General features: G+C 35.9%; 2 protein-coding genes across 2 annotated transcripts; one reads left to right on the top strand and one right to left on the bottom strand.

Moving 5' to 3' along the window:
• The first annotated feature begins 813 nt into the window (after nt 1–813).
• On the top strand, nt 814–2,172 carry LOC131167823 (TLC domain-containing protein At5g14285-like). Its single transcript, XM_058126785.1, has one exon. The coding sequence runs from the start codon at nt 1,304–1,306 to the stop codon at nt 2,057–2,059; it is 756 nt and encodes a 251-aa protein (XP_057982768.1). The 5' UTR covers nt 814–1,303; the 3' UTR covers nt 2,060–2,172.
• Nucleotides 2,173–6,727: 4,555 nt separating this feature from the next.
• Nucleotides 6,728–11,495, bottom strand: LOC131167824 (lysine histidine transporter 1). Its single transcript, XM_058126786.1, has 8 exons — nt 11,199–11,495; nt 9,234–9,391; nt 8,709–9,092; nt 7,853–8,246; nt 7,648–7,753; nt 7,446–7,537; nt 7,293–7,361; nt 6,728–7,192 (listed from the first exon to the last, which is right to left on the bottom strand). The coding sequence occupies exons 1-8, from the start codon at nt 11,235–11,237 to the stop codon at nt 7,094–7,096; spliced, it is 1,341 nt and encodes a 446-aa protein (XP_057982769.1). The 5' UTR covers nt 11,238–11,495; the 3' UTR covers nt 6,728–7,093.
• Between the last annotated feature and the right edge of the window lie 3,558 nt (nt 11,496–15,053).

Consider the following 15,053-nt stretch of genomic DNA (forward strand, 5'->3'; position numbering starts at 1 on the left):
TTTTTTGGAAGCTTTACAACTTGAAAAAATAAGTAAATCTAATGTGCATCTTTTGTGGACTCTAACTTGCCAACATATTTTATGTGAATGCAATTGGTGTGCGGATTATTGATCAAGTCAAGTTTAACAAATACTTCACTGGCGTTGAATATGTCATATTTTTCTAATAACTCAAGTTATATTTTTGCAACTGTTAAATTCAAAATTTTTTTTTTCTTTTCAGCAGATTTATTAAAGGAAATTCATTTTTTCTCACTAGTTTCGTATTTTTATTTTGTAAAAACATTACAAATTATATAAGGGCAAAGTTGTCATTTAAAGTTTTTGCACATGATGCTATCATATAATAATCTATTTTTTAATTATCAACAATTGTATGTAAAATAAATACAAATATGCCCCCACGGGCATGGAGCGGTGGAAAGGCATCAGCACGTAAAAACGAACATCGAAAATTTAATTTCAGGTAAATACATTCATGGAACCACTGATACCTGTGGATGGTGAGAATTTACTCCATGAGCCAGCGATGACTGTGGATGATGAGAGTTCTCTGTGAGTTAGCGGAGACCGTATATGGTAATGAAGATGTGTCCCGGGGGTCGGATTGGTTGAATATCCAATTGATGCATGGAAGTCGTGTCCGTCTTTTGGATTTTACCTGATCAGCGAGACCTAGGGGGATGTTAATCCGTAGGTTTGGTGCCGCACCAGGGTCTGCTTGTTGATGGTTGAAGTTTCTATATAATAAAAAATATATATATATTATTAAAATCTGAAGAAGATTTTTTAACCACAAGTAAAGAACACTTGCAATTTGCAAGAATCCAATTTCATCCAATTAGAGCTGCCCCATTTGACTTCGAAGTATTTTGAAAAGTTCTTACCTTCACTTTGAATTTGCAATCATGAAATGAATCCACCATCAACTTTCTTTCTAACAGGAAGAACAAGCACTGTGCTCCTTCAATTCAATCGCAGAGAGTCCTAAATCTACCCAAATTCCTTTTGCCAAGCGTGTCCTGAATCTACTCTAATACCTACTCCAATTTCCTAATCTTCACATTCTCCCAGTCCAATCTCCACGCAATTTGTGCATTACATCCGTATAAGAACTCGTACTCTTTGAATCCCCATCTGGGTATAGGGTATTGGGTATCAGATCAGATCTCCCAGTTCTGCCGCCGTAGCCGTCTCCTTCTTCCTCTCACCTGCAAAACCCTAAAGTTGTTTTTAACTGAATTTTCTAGGTTCCCAACCCTTACTTCAGAAATTCCTAAAGTTTTAGCCCAATTAAGCTTCAATGGAAGAAACCCAAATCCAAACCCTTTTCCAATCCGTCTCAACGCTCCCCGTATTCCTGACCATGTTCATCCTCATCTACTTAATCGGCTACTTCATCGTGTTCCGCCATTGGAGCCCCAAGCAGCGCCCCGAGGCCTCGAGCTGCTTCATCTCCCTGTTTCACGGGACGCCTGCCGTCTTCCTGGCGGCGTACGCCATCCTCAGCGACGGCCGGCGAGGCTTCGCGTCGCCGAACACGGAGACCCAGAACAGGGTCATCGACTACAGCGTCGCTTACTTCCTCACGGACCTTCTGCACTACTTCGTCTTCTTCCCCAGCGACGTGCTCTTCATCGGCCACCACTTGGCCACGCTCTTTGCCTTCCTCACCTGCAAGTACGTCGCCGCCCACGGCGCGTTCGCGATCTGCGTCCTCCTGGCCATGGCGGAGGTCACCAGCTTCTGCCAGAACATGTGGACTCTGGCGGGTGTTCGCAAAGGCGACGACTTGCTGGCGAAGAAAGTGTATGATTTCTTGTCACCTCCCTTTTATACTTTCTATTCCATTGTTAGAGGGTTTGCTGCACCATTTTTTGCGTACAAGATGGGAGCGTCTTACATTAGCGGGATTGTGGATGGGGTGATTCCGAAATGGGTTTGGATTTCTTGGATGTTTTTGGTGGTGACGTTCATTCCTGTTAGCCTGCTATGGGTTTCAAACCTTTGGGTGCTGTTGTACAAAGAGAGAAAACTTGAAAAATTTAAAACAAGTTAGGGTGGAAGAAGATGCATGTGCTCTGCTATTGTTTTATTGCATCTGTTTATTGTAATTTTATTGGGAAAAAATTGATGAATTCTTCAATCCCATTTCTTCCTGGTTGGCTTTCAGTGCTTTGTTTATGGTTCAAAGTTATGATGTGATTGTGATTGGGATGACTTCTTCTAAATGTCAAGAGAAAAATGTCTCAAACTAAATAACCTGGTCATCTCTTTGCGTAAAGATTTACATTATATTGGCCAACCAGAAAGGCATATGTGAAAATAGGACTGGGCAGGGTCTGAACCGTGTATTAACTTTTATGTAAATTTCCTTGCCTCTCAAATGTTGTAGTCATGACTTTTGGGACCTCTTATCTTTTTTGTTCAGATTGGGCTAACCGCGCTGACAGGGTTTATCGATTCATTGGTAAATTTATGAAATATCAATTCCTTTCCACTTAGCAAAACAATATGATAAGTTCAAATTATTAGTGTAAGAAACTCATAGAGTTGCATGCATTGTAGAAACCAAATAACTTCTAAAAGAGTATTGGCAGTATTTGTTGTTCTGTTGTACCTTTTGCAAGTGCAAGAGCAAATATCAGAAGATTTTACTTCTTTATGTGTTTAGATGTGCACTAAAAATATTCTACATTAGAGCTGGGGCAGAGTTCCTACTTCCTAGAGCATAAGATTTTCTAAGTTTTAAGGTTTTTCCTTGTTGGTCAGGACATTGCATTATCTAAAATATTCCTGGTCAACTCAACTCATTAGCGTTATTGGTGGGTGATTTTTTCAACGGTGATTTTGTTCATAAAGGCAATGGTTGAGACATGTTTTCAGTTAACTCAAGCTGGCTGATATTTTTTACTGAAAATGATTATGATTTATCAGAGGATGTACTTCTAGTTTCGGCTGGGCTATATGGGGTTTTGAGAAAAACGTGCATTAGGGTTGTCTTTTGATCTTTCTGTTCTATTCTTTTCTTCTGTAGTTATATTTGTCAATTCTTGCCTGAAATAAGACTTTGGTGGTAATTGTTTAAAAAAACATTGTGGTTTTGGTATATTGTAGAATCCTACTGACCTTCAGATTTCTCATGTCCTTATGGTTCATTAGTTCATTCTAATGTGCTTTTCCCTGGGATCACCAACTTGTTAACCCCTCCCCCCCTTCCCATGGTAGAGATGGTTTTCCAGTATCTTTTTTTTTTCTTGTTTTTTTATTTTTTATTTTTTTTGGGGGATTTGGTAGTTTGATAGGGCTGCAAACGAGCTTAAGCCAAACCAAGCCGAGTGAGCTTTATTGTACTCTAGTTGAGCTCAAATTGAGCTTGAATATACTTGCTTAAGTTGGTTCATTTATGCAAATGGATGAGCTCACTATCTCTTGTCAAGTCAAGCTACTGAGATGCTCATGAATATTTTTGATTCTTTTGGAGTCTCTCAATGTAATAGGCGAGAGGCGTCTATAATTTTGTTAGGCAAAAGGTGAAAAGGACTCGTACTAATACTGCCCTAGGGTTTTTTTCTCGGTTTAAAGCCTCTCCACTAGCTTATTGGCTTTGGGCATTTGCCTTACTACTATATTCAAATTATGGAGTTTGGGCTAAGGAAACCCATGCTCAGACAATCTTCACAATGTTTTAAAAGACGAAGGTGTAAGGTGAGGCATTTTAACCTCCGCGAGGCAAGGCGTAACCCTTAAGGCGTTGAGGCCTAAGCATTTTGGGATTGTATTTTTTTTTAAATAATTAATAAATAAAATAAATTTATATATAGTATTAAAATAAGAAAAAAAAATTAGAATAATGGAGAAAAAAAATAAAAACATAATTTTAAAATATCATATAGGCCAATTCTAGCTAACAAACTCAAACAATGAGTTTTGGAGACATTGGCAGAGAGTCTCCTGGGAGTCTGCTACGAACAACACTGGAGAGAGAGAGAGTTGAATACTCAAATTAGTTTGAGGAAAGACCTTAGATTGAGAAGAGATCTCGAAGCAGAGAGGCTATAGGGGTCGCGGAGAGAGACAAGAGGCTGTAAATGGTCATTGGAGAGAGACGAGAGGTTTGAATGGGTCGTCAGAGATGGACGAGATGTCGGAAGGGGTCATTGGAGACAGATGAGAGGTTGGAAGGGGTCATCGACTCGGCGGAGAGAGATGAGAAGCTGGAGGAGTCTTTGAAGCCAGATGCAAGCTTGGAAAGTGATGAGAGGTCTAAAGGGGTTGTCGGAGAGAGACGAGACATCGGAAGGGATCGTCGACTCGTCGGGGAGAGACGAGAAGCTAGAGGAGTCGTCGGAGAGAGACAAAAGCTTGGAAGAAAGAAACTTCGTCGAGACAGGGGGGTTTCAACACTTGTCAAAGCCTTATCAGTTTTGTTTACTTTTTTTTTTAATATTTTAAATCAGGCTATTCCCAATAGGTGCACGCCTTCCCATATGAGGCATAAAAGGCGTGCCTTTTGTCCTGAGGCATATGCATTCTCCCTTGAGGCATACAAATTTCAGGATTTATGCCTTTCAAGTTATGCCTTAGGGCATTTTATGCTCAAAAAGCATCTTGAGGCGCGCCTCACAAATGCCTTTCAAAACACTGATATATCAATCTTAATTCGAACGAGCCATAAATGAGTCTAATCCAAGCCCATTAAACGAGCCTAGCTAAGCTTGTAATCCAACCATTCACAAGCCGATTCTCTTCATGTTCAAGTTCAACTCGTTTGTTACACAAGCGAGCAATTGAGCTTAGAATTGCTCAATTATATAATGAGGACCTTATCAAGCTTCCATAGAGTTAAGTTTCCAAGTGGCTTGGTTCGTTTGTGGGAGTAAAGACGAGAGATGAGCTTTGGATTTATGATCTCTAATTTCCTTTCAAGTTGCTTGTATGAATGGACTGAAATATCAGCTAGAAATATCTTTATCATGTTGTAGTTGAAATAATAGAGAGATAGAGTGAGTTTACACATTTGCAAGTGTATATTGTCTTGGGGCAAAGCAATTCTCTTAAAACCCAAGATACCACCCAAGAAAGAAAGATGGTGGAAATGACCATGGAAAATCGACTTGCATATTGCGTGAAAAATAAATAAAGTGAAACTTATGGATCCGTTCAGATCAAGAATTTTATGTGGGGAATAGAAAGGAAAGAAAAATAAGGAGAAAACTTATTTTTTTTCTTTATATTTTCCTCCTATAATAAATACTATCTAAAATGGAAGTTTATTTTAATATTACTAAAAATTAGGAAAGGCTAAATATTAATGATGCGTAAAATTAAAAGTTTGTTTATAGATTTGATACGTCTTTTTTTATTTTTCTCAATAATCAAACGTGAAAATAAGGACTTGTTGATATATATATTTTTTCCTTAATATTTGTTGAGTTCTAAACAGGCCAATGGAGGTTTTGAATTGCAGTTTTTTTACCAACACATTTCCTATTATGAAGGAAATGAGTAAAAAGTAAAAAAATTGTGGAGCATTATTTGTTTTAATCCCATGAAATTGAAACCTAAGATGTCCCTAATATGTGCTTAACGGGGGATTGTGATATGCTCATTCTTCCGACATTCTCATGACTCTCATCGTTCTAATATCAAATATGACGATCTTAATGTTTGTAAGGTGTTCTTTACCTTGCTCACTCTATAGTTTTTCCTTATAAAAAATGCCTTATAAGGTTAAAACTTGAATCATGTTTGTCTGGAAAATGACAGATTCCATGCTTGGACAATTATTTTTTTTTAATTAAAAAGAAAGTGGCTATTGAGGGAATTGAGAGGAGCAAAGGTGTTGACTATTCTCAGCATTTGGATGAAGTCTTTTCCTGGGAATTTTTTTCCCCAATTGAGTGCTCCAGTTACTTCAAAATTTCTCCTTCGCCATGATTAATTCTCTCAAGAAATGGAAATTTGCACACTGAATCGCTTCGTTGTAATGCAATTTAACCCAGGAAAATTTAAAAAAAAAAAAAAAAATCACTTTTTATATAATAAATTGATGGAAAATTTGTATTACACGCCATTGACCTTACATTTTTCTTAACTTTTAAACAAACAAGAGCAAAATGTTCATACCTAATATTCATACCTAATAGCTTTTTATATCAAGGGAACTAAGTGAAAAATTAATTATTTTTTTTTTCCTCCTTTTTTCTTGAACAAAATCCCTGATCCTACTAAGCCATGATCTTTATATGCTTTCCATTAGCTCTGAAGCAAAGTTAAAACTTCTATACGCCCTCTAAATATGATTCTTGGTTGAGGCATGAAATGTGGATTTAGCAGTCTGGTGGCAAGGTCCATGTCAAATTTGGATATCTAGTTTGACGATGATTTCATTGTGAAAGTGGTTAGATCTATACGCAAGAATCTTGTTATGTCTCAGGTTGAAGGAGCAAATTTTCAAAATTCACATATTTTTGTGGGTCGTGTAAGAACCATTATAAGCCAAACAGAAAGATGAGTATATATAGAATGAGACAGAAGAATTAGGATCACTGATCTTTGAACAATGACAAAAACCTGAGGATCTTCTCTCCTCAGATTGATATGCAATGCTGAAGTTTAATCTAACATTCTTATAAGGGCTTTCACACACCAAAAAAAAAAAAAAAGGCTGCACACACATACAACGTAAACAAAACAAATCAAAGCAAGAAGTGAGAAGAAAAAATAATAGTAAAACGAATGTCATCTGTATCATTTTCAGTATTAGGAAGAACTAAAATCCACACTACCATTTCACATATGCTAAGAACAGGAAGAGGAGAAGACTGATACATATATGCATTCACAGATGACCAATTTAAATGAGGGAAACGGTGAAGTAATTTCCTTTGTTGTTTGCAAGGTGACCTCTTGATGCCCTGTTGATTGCTATATGAATCAACCAACTGTTTTTCAGTCATTTCTGCAATAATATCATCATCTTCATCCTTATCTTTCCTTCTGTTAGTATTTCCTTTCCATCTTCTTCATAGTATTTTTCTCTCTTTTGGCATTCACTGCAACATGCTTCTTCTGGGTGTGGAGGACAACCTTAAGAATAGAATTTGTAGGTCTTTGCTTGAATTATGATCTGCCTTAGTCCCCCAATAGGTGCTATAATCATCAATAGAACGCCAAGTATGATGCAAATCTGAAATTTATGCAGACAATTCATGTCGGTCAGTTTGGAAATTTAAAAAAAATAAAAAAAAAAGGCAATAACAGTTAGATGTTATTCAAGTTGAACATACCCAGTTTGTCCACCAAGATAAACCGTATCTCTTTGGTTTGAAAATGGCAAGCCACATGATGCAAGGAAGCTGAAGAAAGATAAACAAGAGCAAGCATAAGAAACTGTGGGTAAAAAACTGTAATGATAGAAAGAAAATCTAGTTGTGGCTTACGAAGTATGTTGTCGGGGCAAAGGCAAAGCCTCCAAAGAATGAAAGAAGCCCACCAAAGAAGGGAAAGGTAATGCCAATAAACATGGTGATTGCTGCAAGACAAGTAAGATCAGTTAAACTCTATCGTGCAGAAGCATTTCCTGCTTAGTTTCATGACCTGGTTTTATGCACATAATTGGTTGAAGCTGGAGAATATACATACCCACATAGATATTTCGCGTGACAAATCGAAGAAATCTGCTGGGCTTGAAATTCAACTTTTTCACCAATACAGTTTCTATCATGTCAAACACTGGCATAGCATAAATCTGCACAGATGCAAAATCATAAACACACCATACTACAGAAATTAACTGCAACATTGGGGAAAATCAGAACCCGAATCAGAGAAAACTAAGAAACCCCACCTGATAGCTTCCAATAACATGAATGACGACAAACATGTTAGCCATGGCGATAAGCCAAGCAGGTTTTTCCAGTGACAAGAGGATGTTATCTTCGACTGCATTCCCAAACACATAGTACCCAACTAGTGCAACCGGGAAGTAGCACAGAGCGACGACTATATAGGCAACTATCACTCCTTTCCACATCGGTCCCTTGGATGGCTTCTCAGGAGTAGAAGGGATGGTTGCTTGGATTTCCAGCACGACATTGTGGCCTGCATAGGCAAAGGCTACATCCCCCAAGGCACTGAAGAAGTTGAAGACTGTTCCTGCTGTGGTTGTAGCTTTGTAGCCATAGTCCACATCTTGCTGAACTCCCTTATCCACAGAAGCACCCCAAGCAATGGTAGAATAGCTGTATGACAGTAGAAAAATCAGACATGTTATTCTTACTAAACAACTCCAAACTTCATTATGTGAAGTTGTCTTTTTCCTGTTTCTAACTGTGATTGTGAAGCTTTCTTCAAGATTGATTCTTTGTACTGAAAACACTCTTTGTTGATTTTAGTCAATACTAGTATAGTAGCAGTAGTAGGCTACTGGAAGTAGCATTTGGAACCATTTTAGCATTCTGTTTCCAAAAAACAATCAAAACGGAAACAAAGAAGATCCTCAACAAGCCTACCTAGCCCACTTCCAAGTTATGCACCCATTTCAGAAACATATTTGGAAAAAAAAAAAAAAAAAAAGAGGCAAAACACTCCAGATCATCCAAATGCATTTCAGTGTTTTTTTGAACAAAATGATCCAAATGTGCCAAGTGACCGACCTAATCAATTGGTACAGGACTGAAGGATACAAACAAATGAACAATTACCTCAAGGACATGACTGCTGCCGCCAAAGAGACGCCGGAGATGGAGTTGAAGTTGGGGAGGTGGGAGAGGATGAAGTGAGCGGAGGCAAAGATCATGATGAAGAAGGTGAGCTTGATGGATTTGCAGTCTGGGCAGACTGTGTCATGAAACTTCTTCAGGGACTTGCCTCCAGTGACCATGTACACAACGTTGACACCCACCTCAACAATGAGCTGTTGGGGCACCACAATCCACAGGCCAAGCTTCTCACCAAATGCATGCTGACCCAGCTCATGGTATCTATCAAACCTCTTCCCTGGAACCATCTCATGCATCTCCACCATTTGCCATAGTGTGTACAGAGTGATGATCCATGAAAGCACCAGAATGCAAATCCCTGGTCCCCTGATTTTGAAAAATCAGAAAATATGTCGAAGATTTTAAATTAATCTTCACTTGAGTTTATAATAATTTTAGAGCTGATATCTTGCAGGACTGAATGCATTTTAAATATTGAAATGTGCGAGTAGAAGAAATGATATATACCAGCCAAGCTCAGACATGGCGTAGGGGAGGCTGAGGACGCCGGCGCCGACCATGGCGGTGACATTGTGGAAGGCGGCGTACCACCACTTTGCATTCCTTGATGATGTTATGGGCAGCCACTCGTCTATTGCCTTCGCCTTCGCTCTTTCCGCGTCCGTCTGCACATCCCCACCATTCATTATTTTTTATTTAATTAATTACTACTCAATTGTCGGTATTTAATAAATCATTTTTTATTTCTAAAGTAAAGATAGAAGTTAAGTTTGGGGAGTACTGAGCAGTTTGGAATTTTAAATATTTTGTTCTTTTAGAGGGTATTGTAAGAGAGAGAGAGAGAGAGAGAATGCAAATTGCCAAAACAGTCCTGGGTGCAGTAAAAATATATGACTATGAAAAGAGGGGTATTTTTGACAATTCACATAGATGAATCCTGGTACCGGGGTCGGCACGCCCAACTTTTCGGTACTACCTGTCCTTTTCGGCGATAGGTTTCGTGTTTCGCTTTCCAGGGGCAAATCCCCTGCATGACTTCAAAATTTAAATTACTAATACCAAGGAAGGAGCTGTTTGTGTTTTTTAGTTTATTTTTTAAAGTGTCATATTTTCAAAAATAAGATTACTATTTTACAAAAATATTTTTATTTTCCTATTGAAATAATAAATACTATAAAAAATTGCATTTAATTTATTATAAATATATTTTGATATTATTATGATAAAATTATTAAATTATTTATAAACTTGAAAATTAGGCTTGTGATTTTTTCCCAACTCATATTTAAAATTAGGATTCTAAATATTTCAAATGAAAGGCTTAATTTTTATTTTCATCTTTTTGAGGCTGTGGTCCGGAATCTTTTGAATACCTGAACCGATCTATCAAAATAATGGATTTAACCCTCTATCATTTTTTACTTAAATATTAAGATATAATTTTAAATAAAAATCGTAAATCTCAAAACTCCAAACTAATTTTTTAAGCACTTAAAATATTGTCACCCTTTGTAAAAAAAACCCTAATATAATTATTCTGACAAACATGTCTAATCACGCATGTCCTGTCTACACGAAAACTCTCATTGACAAGTTGGCCTGAGACCAACCACATGTCCAACAAATTAAGAATAAAAAGGATTAAAATCATTTTTTGTTAGTAAATATTTTTACAATTTTTCATTTTTATTATAATTTTTTTTCTAAATTTGATTACAAAAATATTAAAAATTCATCAATAAATAGTGTATTTCGCCCTTTTAAAATTTATAAAATTATTTATATTTTCTTTAAACAGAGTGTAGTTTTTTTCACTTTAGTTGGGGTGAGAAGATAATTGTCTTTTCAACATGCTAAAAATATAAAAATACAAAAACCAAGTTTTCAACACACATTTGTATAGACTTTTCAAACAAACGCATTTGTAGGGTCTACATTTCAAACAATTATTAAGAAACAAGTACTGATAAATCAAATGAAACTCGAAAGATTTGCTGAATTTTCTTTTTGGGTTCTATTCGGTGTAACATCACTGCCAAACAGAAGAAAAGAAAAGAAAACACCTCTGAAAATTTGAGAGAATAAGTTAAGAAAACAGATGGGGTACTGAGAAAATTAAAGAAAATAAGATTGGAGGTCCCTTTCTTTTCTCCTTTTCCCTTTTCCTTTTTGAAGACATTAAATAATTGAAAAAAAATTCGATTTTAACGATCTGGGTCAACTTTGGAATCCCAATGCTTTTAGGAATCTAACACACACACACACATAAAGATATATATATAAATGCAAAAATGGGGTGCAAATTTCCTAAATTTTCTTTCTTCCTATCCTTCTTTCCTGCTAAACAAACAGAGAGCCTAGAAAGTTGCTCTAACCATGAAACTCAAAAACCTAGAGTTTTGCAGAGCCCAAGAAACTAAACGAAGTCAATTAAATTTCAGAGAGAGAGAGAGAGAGAGAGAGAGGAGTTACATTGTTTTTGTAGTCATCAGCTGGGACTTGGGTTCCCATGGCCGCAGAACAGAGCAGCGAAGCAGAGACGTTGAGCAGAGGGAAAAAAGCAGGGGAGGAAGAAGAACAGGAAGCAGGGGAGGGGAGGGGAGGGGAGGGGAGGGGGGAGAAGATAGAGGTGAGAGAGAAAATAAAAGCAAATTAGGGTATGTATTTAAAGAGAAATGAGAATAGGAATGGAATACTGGCGCTTGATAGTGACGTTTTTTGGTTGTATTTGACTTCGGGAAGTCTTCCCTCTCCCTTCTCATCATCCAGGACTGAACCAACCAGATAAAATAATAATAAATAAATTGGGAATGAACGAGCTGGAATCACGGTTCACCCAAGAAAATTCCACGAACTGAGATCCGAATCCCCACCAATAATAATAATAATAATAATAATTATTATTATTATTATAGTAAAACACTTCTTACGCTAGGCTTGTGTGTGGCGCGCAAACACAATAAATCGAAACAGAGTAAAAAGAAAATTATACAGCGTTTTATACACTGTATATGGAGTTTGATTTCTAGTACATGGAATATTACATCAACACTAATTTGGGTACGATTTGCCTTAGATTTTTATATGAAAATATGTCTTATTCACTACTAGATAGAGCTGATAAAATGGATTAAGGAACTGGGTTCGGTTCGAGTTAACTCGTTTATTAATGGGTGACTAATATACAAATTCAAATTTGTCCATTTAATAAACAAGTTATAAACGAGTTACCCATTTAAAAAAATAAGTTATTTATTTTTAAAATTTTTAAACATTTCATATAAAAAGATATATATATATATATATATATATAAAATAAAATGCTCCTTCATTTTATTTATTAATATCTAAATAAAAAAACATAAAATGTGGCGTGGGGGGTACTGTCACTGCGATGGGCCGACGACTGCATGCTGGGTGAGAATCATGAGATCTAGGTGTCTGGGTAGTAGGGAGAGGATAGGGTTAGGTTTTATTTTGCCATTGTCGAGCACGAGAAACCGAGAATTGAGAAGATATTGCTGATTGCGTCTGCACTTGCAAAGTGGCATGGTCGCGTGGGGGGTACTAGCGTTGCAAGCTTGTGACGAGCTAACGGCTGCATGCCTGCGTACTGGGTGAGAATTATGAGATCTGGGTGTCTAGGTAGCAGGGATTGAGGCTTCTCATTGTGAGGCCTTGAGATAGAGGGTAGGGTTAGCCGGTTAGGTTTTATTTTATATATAGTAAGATAAACGGGTCAACTTGTACTAAACACAAACCTGGTTTAAATGAACCGGTCACGGGTCACCGTCGGGTTTTGATTCTTTTTGCCACCCCTACTGCTAAAGTATAGTAATATTGAATGTAGACTTTTCGATAAAGCATTGGTATAGAGAAGGAAATAAAGTGGCAGATGTCTTGGCTCGTCAAGGTGATAGGGGGAGGAATAGGTTGCTTACAAATAGTAGTCAACTCCCTAGAATTATCAATGGGTTGTATAAATTGGAAAAAATGAGTACGACTTATATGAGGTATGTTTAACTGATTTCCTGTTGATTTTGGTCTATACTTTATGTTGTTTATCTTTTGTTTATTTTGTTGCGTGTTATTTATCCTTGTTTTGTTTTGTTTTTTATTGGACTTGTATTCCTGTTTTGGTTGGATGTTGGTGTTATTATTTGGGAGGCCTTTAAAATTTTGTTTTTTATTTCTCCCTTTGATTATCTTGTAACCACGGTATTCCTCCACCAAAAGTGAGGGTTTATCAATAAATAAATGAAGGTGCCGCCCTTCTTTTAAAAAAAAATTAAAAAAAAATATAGTATTATTGAATGTGAGAAGCGTAAAGGTGAAGCGGTTATGACATTCATGTCATAATTATTGCTAAGTATAATCTCGTAAATTTTTGTGTTCTCTAACTTACTTGTTCTTTGATTTTTCATTTTTCTTTCTTTCACTTGTTGGCTTTGTTGCGTTTGTAATACTTTGGATCTCAGTATTAAAAAGGTTTACACTTGGAAGGCTCAAAGTTATGAATCACATGTTGGGATATCATAAAAGAGATTTTATTTTTGTGTCTTTTTTTTGGGAAAGTGATTAACTTTCAAATTTCTACCTAAAATACCCTTATAATTTTTTATAACTATTTTATTTAAAAACAAATTTGAAAACCTGCTTTCAAACTCTTTATTATTTTCTTTACAATTAGTTTTCTCAAAATAAATATAATTTTTTTATATAAAAAAAAAAAAGCCTACCCACACTGTATATATTAAATGGAGTTTGAATAGGAAAATCATATCTAGCTCCTAGCTACTACCAGGGCAGAGTAGAGATAGACATATCCAATTCTATCTTTTGACTAATCGCTCGTGATGAGATATGCAGGTAGAACTATGAATTTTTTAAAATAAAATAAAAAATTGTCTGAAAATGGGGCAATGCAAAGGATTTAGAATACAATAATCCTATTCTAAGGTTTTAATATTTCTATATGCAACTACAACATATTTGTAATATATATATAGTATTAGTAGGACTCACATTTCTTAACAAATATGAGCATATCTGTTATAAATTTCATATACTACGAGCTCACATTTTAAATATAGGTTTTTTCTATGAGAATTTTTAGACTTATATGGATTCGTGCGTTATTGTTATTATTATTATTATTATTATTGTAATTGTAATGCTCTGAACTCGAAACTAGGTTTCGGAATGTTATTTTAAAAAAATTCTCTGATGTCAAATAATTATACAGCGGAAGACCTCCATAACAATTACCAAAACAATAAAAATTAACCTTTATTATAATAAAAATCCTAATACAATAATAAGATTCTGAAGTCATAAAAAATATAAATAAAATACTTAACAATTTTGAACTAGACCTTCAATCCCACCCATGTTTCCACTGCACACTCTGATTACAGTCATACTCCTCATGACATTTGAAAAAAAAAATTATATATGAATAAGGTGAGATACTTCTCAGTAAGGATGGAATAAATTATTATCAGTGTGTGACAAATAAGTTTCTGTGTATCACATATAAATAACATACAATATTTGTATCATATAAATAACCTTCTATAATGTGGTTCATGTTTACATATTAAACCTTTAAAACTATCTTCTCAATTTTCTGGACCCTGTTTACATGTAAAGCATTATATCCTTCGGTGACCACATTTGGTGCATATCCAGGCACTCACTGACATTGAGGCGCATTCTACTCCCTACCCCAATTCAGCAAGCCCTCAGACTACTCCAAGGATCAAGGCGTTACGTATAGCCGCCCCCCTTTGCCTAGATACCACCAAACAGATTCCCCAAATATGCAACTTCACAATACCATGGTACTATATTCATAAACATATTTCACATTACTCTCAACAATATCACAACAGGTTTAATTTATACAATAATATGAAATAATCTCATGTCACGCATTTAAATAATAAAATCATACTTTAATAACACTCAGAAAAATCATATATGTAACAACCTGCTATATTAACGGGGTTTTTTTTTAATAATTATTGTGAAATTCCATTTTTCTGATACCTTCCTATATAAAATTAGTCATCCACCTAAGTAGCAAGAAGTTAAAATCACACAACCACCACCATATATAAATATGTACAATACCAGAGAGTTACAATGTTTCCAAATTATACATATATGATTGTTTCCCAAAATATCCTCAACTGGGCTAGGGCTATACAGAAATACTCCCAAAAATACTCACTCTACTACCTGCGAGCCTGATCTGCTCGCATAGTTGGATCACCTAAAAAATATTAATTTAATGGGATGAGAAGACACTCAGTAAGACGAAAT

The sequence above is a fragment of the Malania oleifera genome, chromosome 11 (genome assembly GCF_029873635.1).
Source record: "Malania oleifera isolate guangnan ecotype guangnan chromosome 11, ASM2987363v1, whole genome shotgun sequence".
NCBI classification, from domain to species: Eukaryota; Viridiplantae; Streptophyta; class Magnoliopsida; order Santalales; family Ximeniaceae; genus Malania; species Malania oleifera.